Here is a 26,674-nt window from a genome sequence, read left to right on the forward strand (position 1 = left end):
ACGCACATAGAGGGTGGGGGCAAGCTACAGGTGGGGAAAATACAAGCAATACTATATTTGACAAAAGGCTAATCCAAATATATGTATTTGGTTATATATATTATATATATATAAACCTCCACAAATCAATAACACAAAACACAATAAACCAACTTGAAGTACATGCAAATACCCTTTGAATAAATACACAATGAAAGAAGTTAGCAAGTAGCTGGTAAGCTTATGAAATCATTCAAAATTTTCAGTTATTGTGTAGTGAGATTTTAAACCACAATAAAATGATTTCTATCGCACAATAGCATGGCCACAGTTAAAAGTCTGTCCCAAGCCCCAAATATCAGCAAGGATATGAAGCAACTGCTACGCCCACATTTCTGAGAAATACATACGCTAGAAAACAGTTTCCAGCTTATTGAATGTACAACTAACCTAAAAATCAATATTTATTCTTAGATATTTACCCAGGCATAATTAAAATGTGTCAGCAACAGTAACGACAAAACCCTTAAAAAGCTACCAGCTGCAGAGAGCCCAGCTGTCTATCAATGAGAATCTGGAAAAACAAATGGTGAAATTCTCACATATTAATATACTCATAGCAAGAAGAGATGCACTTCTGACATATACAATGATAAGGATAAGTCAAAAGGGGGTTTTTTGGAGGGTGACATGGCAGAGGACCCTACCTAGGTCTAGTTTAAAACAGGTAGGCCTCAGGGGTAGTAGAAACTATGGGAATGGCTGTCTGCAGGAACTGGAACAGATAGGAGAGTTTGGGAAATTCTGGGAACAAGCCACACCCTTGTCTGAATGGTGGTTAAGTGCAGGTTTTCACTTTCAGAACTCATTAAATTAACCTCTCAAGCTCATACATTTCACAGCATATAACTTTTACATTATGAATGATTGAAAAATAACACTACGAGAAAATAGCCACACCATCTAGAAAGGGGAATTCTATAGGACAACCGACCAGATCTCCAAATATCTCTACCAAAGGACAGGGATTGTGCTAAATAAGAACACCACAGGACACAACCAGACCCAATGTGGGGTCTTGGATAGGATCTCCTGGGAAAATAAACCTTCAAAATATTTTGGGGATGTTTAGGGGGATTTTAATTGTACTGGTTTCAGATGATAAAGAAAAATGTATTAATAGAAAATTAAAGATTATAAATTGATAAGAAACAGCACTGTGAACTGTCCAGTCTTTTCGGTATTATGCATTATACATTGACATCGTGTATATTATTTTACATATTTAACTATATCTGTACAATACATACACAGAACAAGATTCACACAGTACAAGGATAAATTTACCTATCACCATAGATACAGTAAGTAATTCTGGAAACGGTATGATAGTCTGTCTTCTCATTTGTCTGTGCTTTCTAACTTTCTGCAATGCACATGCTCTGTTCTTATAAGAATAAAAACAGTTTGAAAACATCAGATGCAGAAACAGGAATGTGGCTCAGTGACAGAGAGCTTGCCCAGAGCTAGGCTCTGGGTTTGATCAAATCCAGGTCCCACTACCAAGCACCCCCAGAGTGAACCTCCCCTGGGTGTTCTCTGTCATTTCATTCTTACAACCAACCTGTATAGCATCCCTATTTTAAGTCACCAGATGAAGATGAAAGCTGAGTCCTGTATATAATATAATCTGACCTCAAACTCCCTGCTCTTTTCATTTTACACACATATATATTTATGTGAATATATATATCCTCATATTCAGGAAGACTACACATTTATGAGATATTTACTATGTTTTAATGAAATGCATATGGATGAACAAAACGTATTAAATGAAACAAGCCAATGGCAAAGAAATCTGTAGTAAAGGAATGGACAAGCACCTCTGGTGACAGAAAGCATGATGTCATCCATACCTCACCACAATTATGCAAGGATGGCACTGTTAGCATCCCCATATTACAGATTCAAAAAAAAAGTAAGACATAGAGATCAAATAAGAAAGAAGAATCCAGCTCAGACCACTTGAATCTCACGCTGCTATATCACACCACATCTCGAAGTCCCCAAGCTGTCACCAGGCTAGTAGTAGAGCAGGGAGAAAGGTTGCCAGTCCCCAACAAAGGGGCCTTAGCATCAGAGATTTACCATGTGCTACATCACAGTAATGTCCCTGCTTACCTGTCCAGAGCCATGTGCTACATCACAGTAATGTCCCTGCTTACCTGTCCAGAGCCATGTGCTACCTCACAGTAATGTCCCTGCTTACCTGTCCATTACCATGTGCTACATCACAGTAATGTCCCTGCTTACCTGTCCAGAGCCATGTGCTACCTCACAGTAATGTCCCTGCTTACCTGTCCATTACCATGTGCTACCTCACAGTAATGTCCCTGCTTACCTGTCCATTACCATGTGCTACCTCACAGTAATGTCCCTGCTTACCTGTCCATTACCATGTGCTACCTCACAGTAATGTCCCTGCTTACCTGTCCAGAGCCATGCTGGTTGGCATACTCCTCCCAAACCCACGAACCCCCATCTGACGGAAATACGGAATGCAAGAGAGGTTGGCAGCGATGATGGCGAGGGAGTCTGAGGGACTCACAAAGAAGCCATTTTGGCCAAGGATCATGTAGCGGTCCTGTGGGGAGGAATGTGTGAAGATTATCACAAAGAAGCATCTGGTCTTTGTAGCCAGTTTCCATCATTAACACAAGTCACTTTCCTGCCTCTTACACAGCATAAAACAATTTGAACTGGCCAAAGGAAGTGTGAGGAACCATATACATCCCTCAGGGGCCTAGAATCTTGATACCACTGGAATGCAATCCACTTGCTGAAATGTGTACACAGTTCCTTCATGCTTCAGTGGCTTCCACAGGCTCAATCCCTCCCTTCCCCCCACACAGACTGGAGAGTGGTAGCAAATGATAAATGGCTAGTCTCTTAATGTGGTACTTTCAAGGAAGCCAACAATAAATGAAAATTTATTGCCTGGCTGTTTTTTTAAATAAATAATTTCTAAATAACATACATCAATCTGCAACTAAGAAAAGCTGTGGCTGTTTCATGGTGTTATCTAGCACGGAACAGCAGTGCCAGGGCTGAGCCCAGTGCCCCATGTACAGGAGCTCCAGATTCTCTGGTTTCTGATGTTTCTTCCATCACAGGATGAGAGGGTTGGCAGACTGGAAACACTCTCACTTACCCCATCAGCATCAAATGCAGCTCCAAATCCATATTCTCCCCCCTTCATGGCTTCCAGAAGGGTGGTTGCGTATGTCAAGTTTGGGTCTGGGTGCTGTCCTCCGAAGTCTTCTAATGGGACACAGTTTATTGCGGAGTTGGCTGGAGCTCCTAGTTCATCACACAGAACTTTTCTTACATAGGGTCCCATAACTAAAAAGAAAAAAAAGATAGTAGAGAACATAAAAATACTTGAGGAATAGTCTTCCCTAGGTTTTTTCTTCTGGTAATAAAAAGATAACAATTCACTTAATAGTCCAGAAGAAGAAAAATTTATGCAGTCATTTTTTTAAGGCACAATGTAAAATAAGAATCATATCAGTTACCATTTATTGATCATCTACCATGTGCCAGAGGCTCTGTTGAGCAGATAAAAGATGTCAATCATCCAAAAAGATGAAATTTTTTCCTTATGATTTCATGAAACACTGCCTTAAAGAAATCAGCTATGTAATAATGATTTATTACCTTCTGTGTTTCACATATTAAGCACTTCAACTGAGTATATCAAAAGCACTAAAGGGCACTAGCAATTCCCTTTGCACCACTGTTGTAAGGCTGCCAAGTAAGCATCCAGACCCCAGAAGCTTCGTATAAAACAAGGCACCTCTTGCGAAACAATGAATGCTAAGCAAGAAGAGAAATTCTATGGACCAGAAGACCTAGCATTGAACCCCTATGTTAAGAACTGAAAGGATCAGATTAAAGAGGGTAAGTAAGATGCATAATGCCTACATTCCTGGGCTCTTATCTAATAGTGAGATAAGCCCAACATACAGATAATCAGAGAGGTGAGACCAAAAGGGGAATGTCTGATTGGACTCAATGGCTTAAGAAAGCAATACTCATAGGTGAGACTTCCCAGAGAATGCAGTGTTTTGAGTAGGACTTGGAGGAAGAGTACTAATAGGGGGACCATACAAGTGGAAACCATTAAAATCAAGGGAGGAGAGTCTGTAATAAGATCACCATATACTCCTGCCAGCTGAAATGTACAAGAAGTCACACCATAAACATCTCTTGTCTTGTGACTTGGTCCCCATGTCCCCTTCTCTAGAGGAAGCATTGGAACCACATCTTTCTCCAAATCAGCCCATGTGACTACAATATAGATAAATTCCACTGTCCCCATGGCTAGGGAAGTGACCTACATATGGCCTTCTGTTCCCCAGCCCTCAGCCTAGGTGACTGATTTGAAGATGGACATATAGTAGGAGCCAGGCAATGAGACGCAAACACAAAGATTCAGGAAGAAGGAATTGTCTTTTTTGGGGGGCCAGGTCAGGCTAAGAACTTGAAAGAACTTTTCCTGGAGAGTTGGGTCAGCCCAAGAAGTAACAAAACATCCCAACAACAGACCCTCCAAGCAAAGCCCAGGGAGGGTCGGGCTCAAGTGTGCTCAAGGTCCCAAAAGATACTCCGCATGCCAGGTAGCCAAGGGTCATCAAAATCTTGTGGAATGCACTAAACATGAGTCTGAAATAACAGCAGAGAGAAACCTCTTCACACAGGGAGAATGACGGAGCAAAATGTGTGAAATAGGAAAGACTGACTCTACAGAGTTCTTCTGGGAATCAGAGACACCAAAGCTGTTGTTACTTCTGTGTGTAACAGGAACTGCAACTTTGGGTATCAGCTGCGTTCTTACATAGTTCAGGACACTTACCATCAGACTCCACAATCCTGCTGCTAGAAACTTCCCCAAAACAAATGGAAACATACATTCCCATAAAGACTTGTTTGTGACTCTTCATAGCACCTTTCCTTGTAATAGCCCAACGCCAGGGCCAGGAAGGCTAAGTTCTATCAACCAGCAAATACATAGACAAGATGTGGTACGTCAATAAAATGAAATACTACTCAACAGTCACAAAGAACAAGAACGGGCACGTGTGCCACAAACATCTCTTTACAAGACACTGTGCTGAATGAAATGTGAAGCAAAAGACTGCTGATTTTTTTTCTTCCATTTATATGACTTTCTAGAAGAGGAAGAATAATGAAAGCAGAAGAGAGATGAGTAGCTGCCAGGGGCTGCTGAGAGAGGTAAATGGTTGACTCTAAAAGTATTGCAGGATTTTCCCTGTCCAATCGCATTAGGGTAGCAGGAAGCCTGTGAATGAACAGGGAAAAGAGAGACAGCACTAAGAGTTTCAGACTCTCTAGAGCATGGCAGGAGGAGAAAGTAAAGAAGGCAAGGTGGCAGTGGATGTGAACCAGCGTGTCTTTAGCCAGCCAGAGGTGGTTATGATATCATAAGGTTAGAATCATTGTGATAAAGTCTTTATCATTATCAATTGGCTCTGAAATGGTTGTATTGGCATCTTGTAAATAATTGGTATTATTGATAAATAAATCTGATTCGTTAATTAAGCATTAAGAATCTTGATTTTACCGGGTTACTGGGTAGTGTGGCATGCAACCACGAGGTTGGTGGTTCCATCTAGCTACTGGAAGAACTAGTGGCTCCAGGGACAAGCAAATGGGCAGGAGAGCAGCAGTCGGGCCCAGTGGGGGACCAGCTGCAGAGAATAGCTCTGTGAGAATACATTGGTGCCAGCACTAGCACGGAAATGTGCCGGTTCACTTTTGCAATATTATCCATAACATAAAAGTCCAGTAAGAAGTCTGGGCCCTTTAAAATATAGAAGTTAAAGAGCTGTGTATTTGTGATATTTCATAACAAGGAGATAAATACTAAAATAAATCAGTAGAGGGGTTGAAATAAGGTTGACACTGGCAAGTAAGACATTGACTGCCAAAAGGAGTTGGGCAGCTATGTTTTCCACAATAACTTTTATTCTGCTGTTTATAAAAAGTAGCATGATTTTTCAAGTCAATAAATGGGCAGTCTCGATCTACTTCACACTCAATGTGATAAAGCATCAACAGAAAGTAACTAGGGTCCTAAAATTTTCTACAACATTCTGGGTATCTGAAAACAGAGAGGTCTCCTTATTGGTTCTCAAACACTACTTTTGGAAAAAAAAGAAAGAAGTACGGGCTCACCTCCATGCATAGCATCAACACGGATCTTCAATTGACCAGGCCCCGTCAGCAAACTCTTGATGGCGTTAAAGTCAAAGACAGTCCGAAGGAGGTTGAGATAGATGTCAACAGGGTCCACAATCTCCACTGATGATGGAAAAACAGAAAGGGATGTTGGTATGCATACCCAGAAATTATCTTTACAGACATAAAAAGAATTACCACCCTAATGATAGGAAATTCTGATCAAAGTCCCAGCATAATTTGCATGCTACATGGGCAGGGAAATGTCCACTTCCAGACCAAACCTCAAATCATAACACAATCAAAATGCAACAAATTTTTCAGATAAGTAAAGGTACAAATAATATCATTCCACATTCTTTTTTGCAAGGATAAAATGGACCACTAGAAGAATTTACAATACAAGTGTATGGTCATCCCAGCCCATACCTTGTCAGCAAATACCTCTCTCCCCCCAAGCTGCACACAAACGAATGCTAATAAGCAACTCACATATGTAGTGGTCCTTCCTGTGGGGTTGGCCAAAAAATGACTCAGCTGGTGTGAAACAAACACATAAAGGAATGACCGAGCTGTGGTTTTATTTTCCACATGTTATGCACACTGGATCCAAGCACAGAACTGGTGATGTGGGCATATTCTGACTTTACATGAACCCTTTTTCACACTCAGCCTTGTACCTAATCTCCAGGGGAATACCAAACATCTGCAGATGCTCAGGAAAACACTAGCGCTCTCCAGTGTGCCACTGAGAATCGCAAGCACACCTCATCATCTAAAACATGCTCTGCACACCTGAGGGTGAGACACCGAGGACTAGCTCTGCACACCTGAGGGCGAGACACCGAGGACTATTTGTTTTCAGTTAAGTCGAGCGCTGCTCGCCACTTAAAACAGTAAGAATATAGCACATAAATTATCTCAAAGGATGATCTCCTAATTACTTTGGGGAGACAGGAAGCCCTCCACCTACTTCCAGACTATCACCTGCACTTTTAAAATGTCACCCTAGGAACAATGTGGTTCTAGCAATGGGCTCCCCAAAGACTCAGTCTCTCAGAAACTATAAAATCTTAAATATGCCCCCAAACAATTAAAATACATATGACTTCTTCTTGGTGGTGACACCCTGATAGCTCTTACCCATTTTACAGCTCCAGTCTTTCTAATCATATATAGTGAGGCATATTTAAATTATTTTGTTAGATATAACACAGATGAAGTTGTCTAGTTGTCCACATGAGCACATTTTTGTTTGTGTGCACTCCTAACTAGATTAATAAAAACACAAACTTTTCACTGGTGCAAAAGCAGCATGAAGGTTATAGGGGTAACCAATTGCTTTTGGATTAGATGTGAGGTCGAATTTGCAGGAGGGAATTAATTCCTGGTACCATAAATCTGGTCAAAAGACCATAAGGCAGGAGATCATAGGCTCTAGGGGAAAATCTATTACTGTTAAATGAGCATGTAACCAAACTGCCAAATAAGTATTTATATTATTTATATTTTATTTATGCCCATTGATTCATGCTGCTTCCAACCTTGGCCCCAGAAGCTTCTTCTGAAATGGAGAAGAGTTAATACAGGAGTCATAACTTGTCCAAGTATTGATAAGTAATTAATGAATGCTCAGCCCTACATAGGATACCTTTATCCTCTCCCTTACAATGCTCAGAGAACACTAAGAAGAGAAGACATAAAGAATGTAAAAGGTGGAGGGTGGGCAAGAGGGCTGTTAAATCCTGCCTTCTACATCTGGCACTGCCATTGTACTTAGGAACTCACTGCAACTATGGTTACCTGCGCAAGATGGAGCAAACAAGATCAACCAATGTTCCAACAGGGAAGCACTGATCAGATTCAGCGGTTTAAATATAAACAAGAACAGCAAGAGAAAGAGAGAGAGAGAGAACATGAATATGAGAGGAAGGCATGCTGAGTGGAGTGTGTGGGAGAGTTTGGAGGTGAGTGGAGTGTGTGGGAGAGTTTGGAGGTGAGTGGAGTGCGTGGGAGAGTTTGGAGGTGAGTGGAGTGTGTGGGAGAGTTTGGAGGTGGTATGATCGAGATATATTGTTTGCATGATGAAGACACATTGTTTACATGTATGACAATATTGAAGAACAAATAATGATACTCTATTCTTTACATGGGCACTGTTGCTTCTCCTGAGTACATAAGACTTTAGGAAATGCTCACTATTTGAGCAAATAATCAACTCAAAACTTTTCAAGAAAGACATGCTATCAGCAGCCCAGTGCTTTTGCCACCACACGGTCTATTTTAAGCTCTTCTCTAACTTTAAAAATCTTGTGCACAGGTTGGGAAGGTGAATCCAGGAGAAATTATGAGGAGAAATTGGGGTAGTGAATAGGATTAAAGTACATTGTATGAATATATAAATTTCTTAAGGAATTAATAAAATACTATATTTTTTTAAATCATGTGCCTATGATAGTTCACCTTTTTCATCTAGGTGAATTATTTGTAAAATGAGGACACTGTTGGAACACAAATTGTACTCAATATTGTAGAGGGACTGAAAGAATAAAGATAGTAGTTCATTTGCTACCTATGCGCCTTCTGTACAGTTTTAATTGAATAAAATGAAATGAGATGCACATTCACAGTATGAATATTGATATAATATTCAAACTGAATCTGTAAACTAATAAATTCTGTTCTTAGTTCTTCTATAGTTTATCTACTCAACCATATAATATCTGTCAAATTCATTCTGGTTGTTTTCCCTTTTGGGGGAACAACACCTCTCTGTGGAGCTCTGGCTAGCTTCCATCTTATGACCCTGCTTCCTCAGTCTCCCCAGTTCTGTGGTTACATTGTGTGCCAGACTATTTAATTCTTGAACAATCTGCCTAAAAATGCTTGGGAGTTACTGAGTTCCTTTGTAAAATCTCTGGAGACAGTACTTGGTACAGAGCAGGTGATCAACCATGGTGTATGATGCAGAGCTGCATGGCTCTGGCCTGTCAAAGAAACTCCTACCTCCCATGGGAAATTTAACGACCCATTGCTCTCTTAACCCGCATCTCTGCCTTAATTGCTTAGAAATTATTGAAAAGCAAGTTTGATGATCGACAGTCTACTCCGTGTATGTTATGATGCTACAAACCTTGTCCTATGTTGAAAATGATACAGTTTGGAAAGTGGCTTTTGAAAGTGTCTATATTTAATACAGAGGTTTCTCTGGTTTCTTTCTGTACTGCATATACTTTCTAACTACTTATACAGTGCCACTCTTCAGATAACTAATTCAGTAATTTTCATGAGTATCCTTCCCTGAAGAAACCACTGGTCACCAACCAGGACCACCACACTCCATGGATACCTAGAATCTACCATATGCACCCCCCTTGGAAGGTTGCCCCATGCATGAAAATTTTCTGACTTTTTCAAGATATCTGTTACCTCTGAATGGTTTGAACTTGTTCTCCAGGTCAAATTCTTGTCTTCCTAGTCGAGATAGGTCGATTCGAAGATCTGGACATATGGCATATTCCTCAATTGTTTTGCTGATCTGGTAGATTTTGTCTGAGACAGTGTCTGGTGCGGGACCTAAAATTTGACATCCAAAATGCATTTATTTTAAAGCCTCTATAATTTCTATCAGAGACGCATTACTGGCCTCCTGCACTAGTAAGGAGGGACTCATTTGGTCTCTATACAATAAACAAAGATTCACAGCTCAATTAGACTATGTATCTCCCACGTTGTATTCACTCATTATGGAGGATATTTGATCAGCCCTGCCTGTTCTGTGTAGATGAACAACCCACATGTTTGCTTTAATCCACTTCTAAGCAATGATACATACACTCTAAAAATAGTTTCGCACCTGCTGGGGAGACCCGGTTATGTAATCAGCTTTGTTCGGGGATATGAGACACAAACAGGATATGTTCTTGACAGAAGTAGAGGATTCCAGATTTAAACCACAACTCCCCAACTGCCTCAAAAAAATTATCTCTACTCCACACTGTTGTCTCATTGATATGTGATGCTACCCAGATAAGTTCATTATTTTTCCAGTTCATACTCAGCATCACAACTTTGTTTTTAAAAATGAGAGGTAGTGAAAACTGCTTGATATATTTCCTCAGAAGGTCAGATTGGCAACAGCGATGGAGTTAAATGAGTTTAAATGAGCTGAGCATGAAATCAGTAATTGGTTTCCTCCCCTTTTTAAACAATTGTACTTTCACACAAGCCTTAGTTGTTTTTTGTTTGTTTGGTCTAAATAATTTAGTAATAAATAAATAAATAAATAAATTGAATGGTGTGGCTGGTCTTAGAGACTTTGTGGACTCATCTATTTCCCACCCCTTTATACCCTGGTTTCACCACCTATGACTAGGTAAGAGAAAAATAAGGAGAGAGGAGAGGGGGGAAGAGAGAGAGAGAGAGATCTGAATCTAATTTCTTTCTAATTTCTTTCTTCTTGTTTCTTCTTTGAACGCAACTACTAATAAACTGCAACCAACCTCCCTGAATGACCACCAACCACCAACCCTATCTCTCAGGACCCTAGCATTTATATACCCACCGAAAAGTTCCCAGAATTCCAAACATCACACAATTGCAGAAGCTATCTGCAGCTGGCAAAACCACAGCTCTGCTAGAGCATGGGGCAAAACATGGTCAGCTGCTGTGAAGCAGTCCCATATCCCACATCTGAGATTAAAACAAAAAACATATTCTTATAATATTTCTGTGTGTTTTTTAAAGAAATCAAAATTCCAGAATTCTCATTGCAGAATAGCCCACAATATAAGAGATAGCTAGGTAGTTTTGTGTGTGGATCATAGTTGCTGACTATATTATATTTAATAGAAATTCCTTCTAGATTCTATTCATTTCCCATTCCACAAAACTGTACTGTCCAATAGGATGACCAGTCACCTTATTTAGCTACTGAGTGCCTGAAAATGTTACTATTCAAACTAAAATTGTAAATTGTTTTACATTTACATTTACATTCAAAATTTTAAGTTAGTTGCAGGTTATAATAATGTTTTGTATTTATATATTGAAATATTTTTATATAGTATGTTAGATAAATTATACTACCTAGATGTTCCTTTTTACATTTTTAATACAAGTAATAGAAAATTTTTAATAATATATATGGTTCATAATACATTCATATTGAAGAAAGCTGCCTTCTTAGGAGGCAATGCCTATAAAGAGGAATGACAAGGCCCCACCCCAGCATGACTGACAGGAGGGCCTCATAGATTACATCAATAATTGTCTCACGTGGGATGAGAACCTCAAGCACACAGGAGAGCCTGGGAGATAGACCAGTCTATAAGATGCTTTCCTACACAACCATGAGAACCTAAGCTTGAATACTCAGCACAATCATAACCTAAAAGCCAGCCATACCAATTCATACCTGAGGCTCTGGTGCAAGTGGACAAAGGCAGGGAAATGGGAGAAGGATTGAGCTCACTGGCAAGCCAGGCTAGCCAATCAGTGTATTCCTAGTTCAGTGAGAGAGACCCTGTCTCAAAGGACAAGGTGGACAGTGACAGAGAAAGTCATCTGATGTTAACCTCTGGCCTTCATGTATGCACATAAGTCTATATATGTGAATACACACACTCACACACACACACACTCACACACACAAGCATATACACACACATACTCACACACACACACTCACACACACAAGCATATACACACACATACATACATACACTAACTCACACACTCGTACACACACATACACACACACACTCACATACACATACTCAAACACACACATACTCACACACACTCACATACATACACATACTCAAACACACACATACTCACACACACACTCACATACACATACTCAAACACACACATGTACACACACACACACTCAAGAAATTCACAGATCCTTTTTCCTTCACTCCTTACAATTCTAAAACATTTTAAAATTATTTAATTTTTACTCTTTTAAATTATGCACGTGTGAGAGAGAGTGTATAGGCTTGTACAGATGAATACAGGTGTCCACAGAGGCCAGAGGGCTTGGACCCACTGGAGGCAGAGTTACAGATATTTGTGAGTCATGTGACATGAGTGCTGGGAATCAAACTTGGGCCCTGTGGAAGGGCATATAGGATGCATGCTCTTAACTATTGGACCATCTCCCTAGGCCCTCCTTAACATTCTTTACCCTTCACAAAAGTTTTTTAAAAATGAAGAATCTTGTTCTGTGTTTGTATTTTTAAGTTTGCCAGATTAAAGAAGGTTTTACTACACACACACACACACACACACACACACACACACACGCACATGCACATGCACACAAACACAAACACACATTCTAGGTGCCATCCTGTATTATTTACCTGTGTATATCATTTTTATGAAGTCTAAAGTCTAATCCACACTGGATTCTGAAGCTAAAGCAAGTTCTAGTCAGTTACATAATGATCTGTGACATCACTTGGTCACTCATGCTGATGTCCTTAGAATCAGGGGCACATCTGAGCCAAGGATAATGACACACATAGGGAGATGACATACTGCAACCACCATTTCACAGGCTAGCTAAAAACATTTTAATGTTTCAAAAGCTCCTTAACATGCTCCATCCTTTTGACTTACTTCGTTTACTGTCACCACTGTTACTATGCCCTTAAATCCTTCTGAAAGTGTCATACTGGAGCTTCTGAAGTGCACAAACTCATTATTGTTCACCTCCCTGACTGGACCTGCCCTGTGCTCTTATATTGCCACTTTCCATCACTAATTAATCCCAGAATATCAGCCTAATTCTAGCTGTATTGGGTTCTGGTCATAGGCAGGACTATGGAGTCCTCATGTGAGCTTACATGTAGGAAAACTTGTATATAACATATAGGGTATGTTATATGGAGCTTAATACTCAAAAACACAAGTATCACTACCCTCTCTAATTGGAGAAACTAAAGTCAGAGAGCATGGTGAATCTTCATTTGTTTTACAATTCACTTTTTATGTGTATGGATGTTTCACCTTGATATTTATCTGTGCACCACATGTCTTTAGTGGCCACAGCATCCAGAAGAGGGCATCATATGCCCCTGGAACTAGAGTTACAGACCAGACCATTGTCAGCTGCCTTGTGGGTGCAGGAGTATTTCAGATAACAGAATGTCCTCCAAGTCCATCCATATCGTGACAGATGAAATTACATCCCCCCCCTTTTTTTTTAGGTATTTTCTTTATTTACATGCAAATTTCTCCTTTTCCAGTTTCCCCTCCAACAAACAAACAAACAAAAAAATGAAAACAACAAGAACAAACCCCTGTTGCCTCTCCCCTCCCCATGCCTGCCACCCCACCCTTTCCCACTTATTGGCCCTGGCATTCCCCTACACTGGGGCACAGAACCTTCACAGGGCCGAGGTCCTCTCCTCCTATTGATGATTGAATTTGCAATCCTCTACTATACATCCCTTTCTAAGGCTGATAATATCCTATCGTGTATCTATTACATCCTTCATTTTTCAACTATTAACAGATACTTGAGTTGTTTCTATATTTTAGCTGTGATGGTTCGTACATGCTCAGCCCAGGGAGTAGCACTATTAGAAGGTATGGCCTTGTTGGAGTAGGTGTGTCACTGTGGGTATGGGCTTTAAGACCCTCATCCTAGCTGCCTGGAAGTCAGTCTTCCACTAGCAGCCTTCAGATGAAGATGCAGAACTCTCAGCTCTGCCTGCATCATGCCTCCCTAGATTCTGCCATGTTCCCACCTTGATGATGATGGACTGAACCTCTGAATCTGTAAGCCAGCCCAATTAAATGCTGTCCTTTATAAGACTTGCCTCAGTCATGGTGCCTGTTCACAGCAGTAAAACCCTAACTGAGACATTAGCTATTGTGAGTAATGCTACAAAGAAAATGGGACTGAAGGAAGGATAATCCAGAGACTGCTCCACCTGAGAATCCTTCCCACATACAATCACCAAACCCAGACCCTATTTTGGATGTCATCAAGTACTGGCTGACAGGAGCCTGATATAGCTGTCTCCTGAGAGGCTCTGACAGTGTCCAACTAATACAGAACTAGAGGCTCATAGCCATCCATTGGACTGGGCACAGGGTCCCCAGTGAAGGAGCTAGAGAAAAGACCCAAGGAGCTGAAGGGGTTTGCAGCCCCATAGAAGGAACAACAATATGAACTAACCAGTACCCTCAGAGCTCCCAGGGACTAAATCACCAACCAAAGGGTACATATGGTGGGACTCATGGCTCCAGCTGCATATGTAGCAGAGACTGGCCTAGTTGGTCATCAATGGGAGGAGAGGCCCTTGGTCCTGTGAAGGCTCTATGCCCCAGTGTAGGGAAATGCCAGGGCCAGGAAGTGGGAGACGGTGGGTTGGTGAGCAAGAGATGGGGGAGGGAATAGAAGTTTATTTATTTATTTTTTTGGTGGGGGAGGGGAAACCAGAAAAGGGGATATCATTTGAAATGTAAATAAAGAAAATATCTAATTTTAAAAAGAAAATGGGAGTGCAGATTTTCTTGCTCTATAGTGAGCCAGCATCATCGAGTTTAGAGTCAGAAGAGGGCTGGCTTGCTCATGTGGGGGTTCCATTTTTTTTCTATACCGTCCCCTTAATGATTATAGCAATTTGTGTTCTTGCCAACTATTCTAGGCTTCTCCTTCTCCCTATCCTCTCAAATATTTATCTCTTACTATTTTCGTAGTAGCCATCCTACCACATATAAGGCCATACCTTTCCATATGATTCTTGAATTTGTTATCTTATTGTCTAACTAAAGAATGTTCCACGTGTCCTGGGAAAGGACATATCCTGCTGTCATGAGACAGTAAATTTTAACCATGCCTGTGAGGTCTATTTGGTACAAAGTGCAGTTCAAAGCCCATATTTTCTTGAAAACGTTGTCTTGTTCATCTATCCGTTGATGAAAATGGAATATTGAAGCACCCTGCTATTGTTATCCTGGTACCCATTTCTTCCTTTGTATCCATTAAGATTTGCTGTAAGTACTGAGAAGCCTCAGAACTGAGTACATATTCTTATAGGTTCTTAATGAACTGCTCCCTTTGTCATTAGACGGTGACCTTATTTTTACCTTGTAATAATTATTTGACTTGAGTTATAGTTTACCTAAGTGTTACCAGACTTGATTTCCTTTGGTGTCTATCTTCCAGAACTACCTTTTTCTGCTCCTTCCCTTGCGGTTCACATGTGCTCTTGAAGCTTCAAAGAGTCAGCAAGGAGATGAGATGGCTCTTTTGTAGCTATCCAGCAATTCTCCATATTTTAATTGAAGAAGTTAATCTATGTATATTCTGGGGTATTACACATAGGACTTACTCTGCCCACTCAGATGACTGGCCTCTGGTTGTTTCCTTGGGCCTTTGTTACTTTCTTCCATTGTTTTGTGTCTACTTTTGTGATTTGGTGGTTTTTCTATACTGTTACATGTTGATTATGCCTTCAACACTTGTAAATGTCCTCTGGTTTTTCCTTGTCGTTTGTGTGTGTGTGTGTGTGTGTGTTTGTGTGTGTGTGTGTATATGCATGTTTGTGTCTATGTCTGTGTGTGTGCATATCTGTGTGTATCTGTGTGTGTCTTGGTGTGTGTGTGTATGTTTGTGTATGTTAACATTCAATATGAATGATTTATGAATGGTTTATTTTTAAACAATGTACAAAGTGGCCATGGGGAGGAACAATAACATATTCTTCTTTCAGTACACTGTTGGACTATTTTCCTTGGTGCCAGGAATAATTCACAATAATAACTGCTTTTTATTAAAATTCAGCTTATGCTCTCATAAAGCAAACATGCTTGACATTCTAAATTTTAAAAGATCGAAGAGTCTTAGTGAACCAATGTACAGTTCTGATGTGCATCTTTTATTTTTAAATGAAACAGCTGTAAATAACACTTTGACAATCACCACAAGGGAAAGTGACTAGAGATTAGGATTCAGATGGTTTTGGAATATTGGTATTATTTTTTGTTAGATATGTATGATGGTTAGTCTTCATTGTCAACTGGACTGGATTTGGAATCACTTTGGAGACACATCTCTTAAGGGTGTTTCTACAAAGGTTTAATTGAAGAGGAAAGGTCCTCCCCAAGTGCAGGGCACCATTCCATGAACTGAAGCCTCACATTGAATAAAGGGGAAATACAAAGAAGCCAACTTTTCCTCTCCACCCTTCTCACTCTCCACGCCCTCCTTAAGCAGCCTCGTATTCCTCCCCTGTACACCTTCCCTTCTATGGTGAACTGTGTCCTCTCAGACTGTGAGCCAAAATAAACCTTCTTCTGAAGTTTCTTTGTGTCAGCAGTTTGTCACAAGAAAAGTAAACAGCACAGCCTGTTACTACAGTTGTGGGGGAATGGGTCTTTCTTTAAAAATGAACACAAAAATACTTAGGTATGGAATGTCTTCATAGTGAATTTTGCCTTAAAATAACCCAGGGGGCAGAAATGATTACCAAAATGAGAAAAGTACAGGGATGGATAGCTGGAGTCTATTTATGACAGACTATACATTTCTATAAATTTAAGAACAGATTAAACTGATATTGAGACTTAGGCTAAAAATCATTTGTATCTCTCTGTGTAGCCTTGTGACCTACCACAGTAACTTAGCCTCCTGGGGCTGAATTCGATTCATTTATTTCCAGAATGAAAGGGATGTTTTAAATGGCCCTCAGGGTATGTTCTAACTTTAAAATCCAAAGTCCTCTTGTATCAGATAGCTGTTAACTATCCAGTCTTTCACTTGGCTGAAGCATACAGACAGGTGATCAAGAGACTAGCCCTGTGCATCTGAGAGGCTATATGTTACTTCCTTGGAATCATAGCGCCTTGAGCATCTCACTGAACTTTTCTGAGCTGATTCCTCTCCACTCTGCCTTCCTGCCATCAGAGAGTATGATAATATATGAGAAACGGCATCAGTTGAGGCATATTTGGAACTACATACCTCCATTAGCAACATTAAACTTCACTCCAAACTCTCCCCCTGGTCCTCCAGGACAGTGGCTGGCTGTTAAGATGATCCCACCAGCTGCCTTGATCTTCCTGATAATGCAGGAAACTGCAGGTGTCGACAAGATGCCATTCTGCCCAATAATCAGTCGACCAATCTAAAAAATACAGTTAAAAAAAAAAAAGTCAGTCCAAGGTTCATAGAATTGAAGGCATTTAGACAGGAAAGTAGCCCAGGCCGTGTCAAGACGTAATCAATCTCCAAGCTAAAGGAATTGAGCAGACTCTGTGCTAGAAAAGCTGAATAAAAGGAGCATTGTCTGCCCCACCCAAAGTCTCCAAGTCCATTCGAAGTACTCATATCTAGTCTTCCACTGCCAACTAACAATTACTTAAGGATCACTGGTTTCTGGTAGTTTGAAATACCTACTTTTGAGGACCAACAGGTTTGCTGAGCTCACATAAGTTCTTATTTTAAGTCTGGCTAAGAAACTATAATGATGAAATGACAAAGAAGAGGGAAAGGATTGCTCCCTACTTCTTTTGCTTCTTCTGTGTGATACTTTACTCTTGATTGCCACACTAGTGCCATTTAGAATCACCATGGAAACAAATCTCCAGGCACATCAATAAGAGATTACCCAGATTAGGTTCACTGAGGGATGGAGAACTGCCTTAAATGGCTGTTTCATTCTATGGGCTTGGTCTTAGACTAGATTAAAAAGAAGAAAGCCACAGACCAGAAGCACACATAGCTCTCTGCCTCTTGACTGAGAATTCAATGTATCCCGTTTCACCCTGCTCTTGCTGCCATGCCGTTGAGTTTCTGCTCCAATTCGAGAGATAGAAACTGGGACAGCCCTCTGAACTGAGGCATGCGCAGTCACTACATTACATTGTTTACTATTTTTCTGATAAATTTTCTAACTCATATATTATCACCTAATACTTCCCATATTATTTATTTACCCACTATGTAAAATTCCCAAGAATTATTTATTCTAAACAACCTAGAACAAACCTTCGAGACATTGAGTATGTAGTAAATATCTGTGAACTGGTTAGCATTAAAACTAATGAACAAGTTCTGTATGAAAAATACATTGGGAAAGAGGAATATGGAAGATGACACGCATGATGATGTGATGGCTACCTTTGTTAACTTGACACAATTAGAGCCATCTAATGGGGTATTATCCCTGTTAAATTGACCCATGGGCATGCCTGTGGGGGACTGTTTTAATTAACTGATATGGGGTAGGCTCAGTCCACTCTAGGCAGCACCATTCCCTAGGCAAGGTCTAGAACTGTATATGGACTCATTTCTCCCTGTCCTTGACGTGGGTACGATGTGACTGAAGTTTCTGGCTTGACTTCTTCACAGTGATGAAGTGTAGCCTGGAACTGTAAGTTGCTTTTGTCAGGGAATTTTATGACAACAGAAATGAAGCTAGGACACTCAGACAGCCAGACTGTCCTAGTCGGGGGAGGGAGGCTTGGACATCGGCTATGCTACTAAAGGGGTGAAAGAAGAAAAACAGTAGTCTAAGTAGAGAAGTAAAACTTTGGAAAGCAGGACAGGTGAATAAGTCCAGAGTGCACTGAAGAGGGCTTAGCTACATCTGAGTGTGCTCTCCTCATGCTGCTAGTGAGGGCTGCTGCAAGGTGTGGAATCACAGCTGGCGACAAAGAGAGATTCTCATAAAACTCGCACTATATTTTCAACAACAGAACACTTCAGAGCACTGAGGCAGGGGGTCAAAGCCACACCCAAGGCAGCTACACTAGCAAAGGATGGGATGGTGTTAGGAAACTTTCTCTTCCCTACACTGGGCCAGAGCAGTGGCAAGAAGTTCATTTATAAGGATAATAGAAAGGAGTGTGTATAATCAAAATATATTATATATGTGTATGAAATGTCATAATTAAATACATATTACATATAATTAATATACCTAATCAACTTTAAAGTAAATAAGTGAAAATTGAAAGATCTCCCCCACTGAGTCAAGAGCTAAGCAGCTCTACAGGCAAAGGCCCCTCCCTCCCTCATGCTCAACCTGGGAACTCAAGGAAGCATAGGACACTTAAAGGGATCTTACACCCTAAAGTGACAGATAAGCATATCCATGAGGCCCCAGTAAAGAATAAACCATAGTAGAGCAGAAAGTGAATGAGGACTCGGGACATACTAAATACTGCAAAAAAACAAAAGCTTAAGAATCAATCCATATTTTTCAACAATAACTCAGAATTAAGAGCAGTTTTAATTCTCCAATCAAAAGACACAGAATAGCAGACTCAGTTAAAAATGGAGGGAGGGCCAGCTGGACATGGTGGATCAATGCTTTTATTCTCAAGAGTCAAGAGGTAGAGAGAAAAAGATCACTGTGAGTTTGAGGCCAGGCTGCTCTTCATAAAGAGAGAAACATAGTGAGACCCTACCTCAAACGAAGAAACAAACAAACAAAACCTATTTGGTATTTAGATTTTACAAGCAACACACAAACTTGCCAGCAAAGACAGACACGGCCCTAGAGTGAACAGATGGTAAACAGACATCCCAAGCAAATGGAACTAGAAAACAAGCAGGTATGGCCACACTAATATTAACAACATAGACTTGAAGCCAAAATTAATTAGAAGAGATAAAAAATGGTTCACTGCATAATGATGAATGGGACAATCAACCAAGCAAAATTTACAGTTACAAAAATGATACACATGAAACATTGGCATACCCAATTTCATTACACAAAGACGAATAATACTTGATGCAATAGCAGAGACCGACCTCAATACAGTGATGGTGGGTGGCTTTAATATGCTACTCTCACCAAGAGTGACACTCTCACCCAGATCCCCTAAAAAAAATCAAAGAAATATCAGAGTTAAGTAACAGAGGTCAAATGGACTAAATAAACCTCTGCGGAATGTTCCACCCAAATACTTCAGAATATCCATTCTGCTCAGCAGGCCACGGAGACTTATCCAAAGAAGACTGCATTCTAGGATACACAGCAAGTTTTAACAAATACAAGAAATCTGAAGTAAATTCTTCCATCTGATAACAATGAAATACACTAGATCTCAATGGCAAAAGATCATAGAAGGTACAAACTCACAGAGATCAAAGCACTGAATGATCATCAAGGGAATTATGAGAATTTAAAAATTCCTCAAACCAAAAGAATGCAACATACCAGTGCCTATGGTATATGATAAAAGGCCTTTTAAGAAAAAGTTTATAGCTATAACTGTCTAGTTTTTAAAAAAAAAATAAGAGTAAGAAGATTAGATAAATAACAGAAAAATTACTTAACAATGAACTCCAAAGTCCTAGAAAAACAAGACAAGACAAAATCAGTACATAGAGAGAAATTATAAAGATAGGTAGAAATTAAATGATTAACAGAATAGACAAAGAGTCAGTGAAACAAAGAGTTGGTTCTCTGACATGATAAATATGATTGCCAAGCTCCTAACTAAACTAACCCAGAGAGGCAGACAGAGCAACAGAGGCAGAAACAGAGAAAACGCCCAACTTAATAAAATGATGATGATGGGGGGGGGGGCATTACAGCAAACACCAATAAAACCCAGATCATTTGAGAATATGTTTATAACATAGTCTAGTAAGTTGGAAGATCTAAAAGAAACTGATAAATTTCCAGATATATATGATCTACCAAAATTAAAATAACACAGCTAGATCTAAAAAAAACTGTCAACTCTAAAAGCCCAGGCTTAGTCCCTGCTAAATTCTACCAGACCTTTAAAAAGCAATTAACACAAGTGCTCCTCAATTTAGTTCATAAAATAAAAAGGGAAGGAACACAGTCACCCATTTTCAAAGGCATAATCCCTCTAATACCAAACCAATTAAGGACACATACACAAAAATGTAGACTAGACCAACATCCTTGATGAATGCACATACAAAGATTCTCAATAAAAAACACGGAAACTGAATTCAACTACAAGTACTCACCAAGAGCATGTAAGAGTCATCCCAGAAAGCTAGAAAGATTTGACACATGTAGATCAATAAATATGGTGCATTTCATCAACAGACTCAAGGATGGGAATCACGTGATCATCATGACAGCTGCGGAGAAAGCTTGAGGCAGAGTCCAACATCCTTTTCGTGATGAAGCACTGAAGAAACTCAGAATAGAAGGAACACACCCCAATATAGGAAAGGATGTGAATGACCTTTACCCCACATTATTCTAAATGGGGGTGGAGGGCTGAAATCAAATCATTCTTTGTAAAGTCAGAACGGGGCCGAAGGTGTACACTTTCTCCACATTTATTCAATATGGTCCTTGAAGTCTTAGGTATGCAATAAGACAAGAGAAGAGAATGGATATGGTTGGGAAAAGAAGCAAGTGGTCCTGATCTATGTTCACGGATGACATCATTCTGCACATGACAGATTCTGAAGATGCCACAAAAAAACTCTCAGGCCTGGTGGATGCTTTCAGCAAAGCTGCAGGACACAAACCAATGCACACAAATCAACATCTTTTTTCTATCCCATGAATGTGCATGCTGAGAAAGAAATCAGGAATGCAATCCAATCCATGAGAGCTTCAAAAAATAAGTAAAGGAGTTAGCAATAACCCTCTCTAAGGAAAGGGAAGATTGCTACACTGAAAAGATTAAAACGCTGAAGAAAGAACTTGAGCAAGACACTAGTAGCACTTGGGGTGTAGATTAATTAATTAATTAATGCAGTAAAACTAATTAATTAGTTTTCACTAATTGATTAATTAAGAATGTTTACTTACTTGATTTTAATAAATTTAATTAATTAATTAAGATACAATAAAAAGAAAATATAGTAAATTGGCATCAATGATAAAGTGACCAAGGCTCTATTACTAAAAGCTATTCAATGCAACCCCCACAAAGCCCCGATGACATTCTTCACAGAAATAGAGACACAACCCTAAAATTCATGTGGAAGTATAAGGACCACAAATAGCCTGAGGAAGAACAGTGCTGGAGGTATCTCCACACCTGACTTCATGCTCCACTACAGAACACAGTAACAAAAATAGCACGGCACTGATACAAACAGAGCCATGAGCTCAACAGAAAATGGAAGACATACCCTCCACACAGCTCTATAGCTGTCTGCATCTGTCAACATTGCAAAAACATACACTGTAGAAAAGAGAGTTTCCTTAATAAACAGCACTAATGAAACTGGATATTCATGTGGATATCCACGTGCAAAAACGAGAAGCTAGATCCCTACCTCTCACCCTGTACAGAAACCCCTTCCAAATAGATGGAAGCCTCAATGTGAGACCTGAAACTCCAAGACCATTAGAGGAAAGCATAGATGGATTGTGTGAAGAGCAAGGCAAAGGAAGGAAAGGAGTCCAACAGCTCAGGAAACAGTCTCAAGGACTGGCAGACGGGTTGTATGAAACGTAAAACTTCTTCACAACGAAGAAAACAGTCAAGTGAAGACAGTCAACAGAACAGGACAGCGCCTTTGCTAATACAGTACAAAGTGGGACACTACTATCATCGAATTGGCTTATATACTTACAGTATATATCTGACAATGGATTAGTGGCTAGAATATATGAACAATTAAAAAGCTGAGAGAGACATTAAAAGATAAAGTAAGTCAGCAACATTAATAGAGCAACAGTGGCTCTGTTACTAAAAGCTATTCAATGCAATCCCGGTGAGTTAAACATGAAAAGCTGGACAGCATCTTTAGCCATCAAGGCGATTCAAATGAAAACGACACTGAGTCTGCATTCACCCCATACCTACCATAAGGGAAACTACCACAAGGAAAGTCATAAGTAACAAGTGTCAGCCAGGGTCAGGGAGAGAGGAGCCATCAGACCATGTTGGTGGGAATGCAAACTGATATACCCTCTATAGAAAAACAAAGATCTAAACAGCTGTACCACTCCTCATGCATGCCCAGTAGGTGCGGGTCAGCATTCCAGAGAGACATTAGCAGTTCTGTGTTCACGGAAGTTTGAATTACAACTGGCAAAGTATGGAGTCAGCCTGAGGGGTCAACATAAAGAAGAATGAGGTTGTGTTCTTTGCTGAAAAAAAATAAATGTGACGGAAGGTAATTCCATTGGGCAAAATAAGCCAAATTCAATAAGATAGTAGTATTACACTCTATTCTCATGTGTGGATTCTAGATCTCAAAAACATGCATAAGACCATGTGTGTGTTTGGTGAGTGTGTGTGTATGTGTGTGTGTGTGTGTGTGTGTGTGTGTGTGTGTTTGAGAATGTATATGTGTATTAGTGAATGTGAGAATATGTTTGACTGAGTATGTGTGAGTAGGTAAATGTGTGTGTGTTTGTGTGTGTATGTGTATGTATATGAGTGTGAGTGTGTGTGTGTGTGTGTGTGTGTGTGTGTGTGTGTGTGAATGACATAAAAACAGAAAGACTGAAGGAGGAAGAAGACTGACAGGGTGAGGGAGGGAGAGATGTAGAGAGGCTCCACATCAAAGTGTACAACATACTTGAAACTGTCTTTGTAGAACCAAGACTGTGTTCAATGACTAAAAGCCAATGCGAGTGGAAGGAGAGCAGATGCTAAAGACCAGAAAGTTGTCAGGGGCTAATAGTTTCCTGGTAGAGGCTGTAGAAATAAAGAGAATTGTTCAGCTTGTCACTATTAAGTGACTTGCATTCATAAGTGTTTGTCTGCCCCATCACCTATAATGATTCTTAAAGAAATGCATTTTTAACTGGTAGACAGGAGGCTGAGGTAGAGCTCACCGGCCGGGTATTGGCCTCATATGCTTCATGAAGTCGTGGATTCCATCCATGGCACAATAAATGAATCAGTTAATGAGTATGTTGATAAAATTGGAAACGGTGTATACATGTAGACACATCTTACAGTGTGTTTACTTAAAATGAAAATCTTAAAACGATCTTGTCCAGTAACAAAGAGCCAGTTAGACAGAGTATAGTGGGGGAAAAAAAAACTCATGGAATACTACTCAGCCATTAAAAAGCAATTGATTCTTAACTTCCCAGCTGCAGCAAACATAGCAGCCCACAAAAATTCAGTAGAGGGTCACAGGAGAGTGAAGAGCACTAGAAGTGAGCGAGAGGTAGGCCTCATCCTACTTAGGTTTCTGTTTATGGAAGAAAACCATGGCCAAAATCAACTTAAAGAGGAAAGGGCTTATTTCAGCTTACAACTCCTAGGAACAATCCCTCACTTAAGGGAGTCAGAACAAGCACTCAAGTCAGGAACTTGGAGTCGGGAGCTGAAGAAGAGGCCTTGGAGAAATGCTACTTACTGCTTCTCCTTCACTGCTCCACCACCTTTATTACATAGCACAGGCCCACCTGCTAAGGGATAGCACTGCCCTTAGTAGGCTAGCCTTCTCTACATCAATTAGCCTCCACAGATGACCCCACCAGCCAACCTGATGGAGGCAATTCCTCTATTGGCATTCCTTCTTCTTAGGCAAGCCTACTTTGTGTCAAGTTGACCAAAACTAAACAACACAATAAACAAGGTATGATGGCCCAGTCTATGAGTGCCCAGCAGCCTCTTTCCTGACCCACTCCTAGCATTGTCCAAGAGCTCATGAGGAAAGTGAACTCCGTGGTAAAGAGGTTATTCATTAACTCAGAAACGTGGGTTCAGTTCAGCTAAGCTGATCTGCCCTTGTTCCCTGCTGAGTGTCCTATCTGCTGAAAGTAGAAATCAACCCCAAGTTGCAATAGGGCAGCATCCTCCTGAGATGATGAGCCAGGTAGCAGGTTGATTCATCTGGTCCAGTTCCATCATGGAAGGTCAACACTTTGTACTAACATGGACATACAGAGGAGAAGACACACAGAGAGAAGATGAAGACAGAGGCCAAGATGGCTGTGGCTGAGCAATGTGGCCACAAGCCCAGGAAGCCAAAGAATGCCAACCACCACCAGAAGCTAGAAGAAGAACCATGGAACAGATCCTTCCAGAGAGTCTCCAGGGAGCCCAGCCCTGCCAATGCCTTCATTTCAACTTCTGGGCTCCAGATCTGTGAGAAAATAAGTCGCTGTTGTTTTAAGCTAAGTGGGTCATTTGTTATGGTAGACTTAACAAATTAATACAAAATCTGCAAACAAATATAAAATCAGTACCCTTTTCTACAGCTGCCACAACAAACTGTCAACAACATAGTGGCTAAACCAAGAGCACGTTGGGCCTCCTGGAGTTCTAAAGACCTAAAGCACAAAACCAAGGTGTCCCCAGAGATACACATCCTCAGATGGCCCCTGGAGAGGTGCCTCCAGCACCTCTCTGGTTTCTGGTATCTACCCATGACTCTGGTCTGTCTTCCCATCATCTTCTTCTCTACATGTCTATGTTGTTTCCTCTTCTGCTAACCTTCCCTCTCCCAATTAACCCAAGACAAATGTCATCGGACAAGTCATGGCTTTCAACATGTAACACTTGTTAAGATAAATGCACATTTATGGAATAAAGGGAAGGCATCCAACTTGAAACCGCATATGAGTCTTATACCATGTCTTAGTTCTATCTCTACTGTTGTGATAAAACATCCGTGAACAAAAGCAACTTGGGAAGGAAGTTATTTATGTCAGATTATAATTTATGGTTCATTATTGAAAAAAGTCAGGGCGGGAACCTGGATGCCTGAGCTGAAGCAAAAGCCATAGAAGAATGAACATTGTTTACTGTCTTTCTTCCTGTGACTTATTCAGTCTTCTTCTTTTTTTTAATTAATTTGTTTATTTTATTTTATTTTTTTAATGTTAAAAATCTAATTTATTATCCAGGAAGAATATGCAATAGTTGAAACTTTTAAATGACTAACAATATGTTAATGAATGAAAACACTCCATTGAAAGGGAGAAATTGCAAGTAAATTGGAAAATGTGGTCTAGCCAAACAATCAGAGTTCTGGTTCCCTTTGGCGATACAGATTGAGTGGTAAAGTCATTCATTCATTCAGTGAACACAAGAACACTGAACTCAGTGTGGGAACATTTGAACTCTAGGCAAGCATTTCTTTTTGGTGGGGTCTCCTCTTTTTCCAGCCCTGGGGATCAAACTGAGGGCACACTCTACCTTGAGCACACTCTACACTGACCCATCTCTGCTCTGCGCATCTGGACATGATGCAGCATTACCTAAATAACCGATAACCTTGCATATCCCAGCTTTAACCATTCAGGTCTCAGCGTCCTTAGCCATGGCAAGTAGCAGGATACTGGCTTTCTAGCTTCAAGATGCTTCGACTTTCTTTTTTTTTTATTAGATATTTTCTTTATTTACATGTAAATTTCTCCTTTCCCAGTTTCCCCTCCAAAAAACAAAGAAGCAAACAAAAACAACAAGAACAAACCCCTGTTGCCTCCCTCCTCCCCATGCCTGCCACCCCACCTTCTCCCACTTATTGGCCCTGGCA

At 40.3% G+C, this 26,674-nt stretch overlaps 1 protein-coding gene across 1 annotated transcript in view; it reads right to left on the reverse strand.

Annotated features, from left to right (window-relative positions):
• Positions 1–26,674, reverse strand: part of Pgm5 (phosphoglucomutase 5) — a 180,802-nt gene that overhangs the window by 133,688 nt on the left and 20,440 nt on the right. Inside the window, exons 2-6 of the mRNA XM_031389981.1 lie at positions 17,231–17,393; positions 9,673–9,819; positions 6,241–6,366; positions 3,194–3,384; positions 2,472–2,626 (exon numbers count right to left, since the gene is read on the reverse strand). Of these exons, the coding sequence (XP_031245841.1) occupies positions 2,472–2,626; positions 3,194–3,384; positions 6,241–6,366; positions 9,673–9,819; positions 17,231–17,393 (782 nt within the window). The remainder of the gene's footprint in view (positions 1–2,471; positions 2,627–3,193; positions 3,385–6,240; positions 6,367–9,672; positions 9,820–17,230; positions 17,394–26,674) is intronic.

The sequence above is a fragment of the Mastomys coucha genome, unplaced genomic scaffold, assembly GCF_008632895.1.
Source record: "Mastomys coucha isolate ucsf_1 unplaced genomic scaffold, UCSF_Mcou_1 pScaffold21, whole genome shotgun sequence".
Lineage (NCBI taxonomy): Eukaryota > Metazoa > Chordata > Mammalia > Rodentia > Muridae > Mastomys > Mastomys coucha.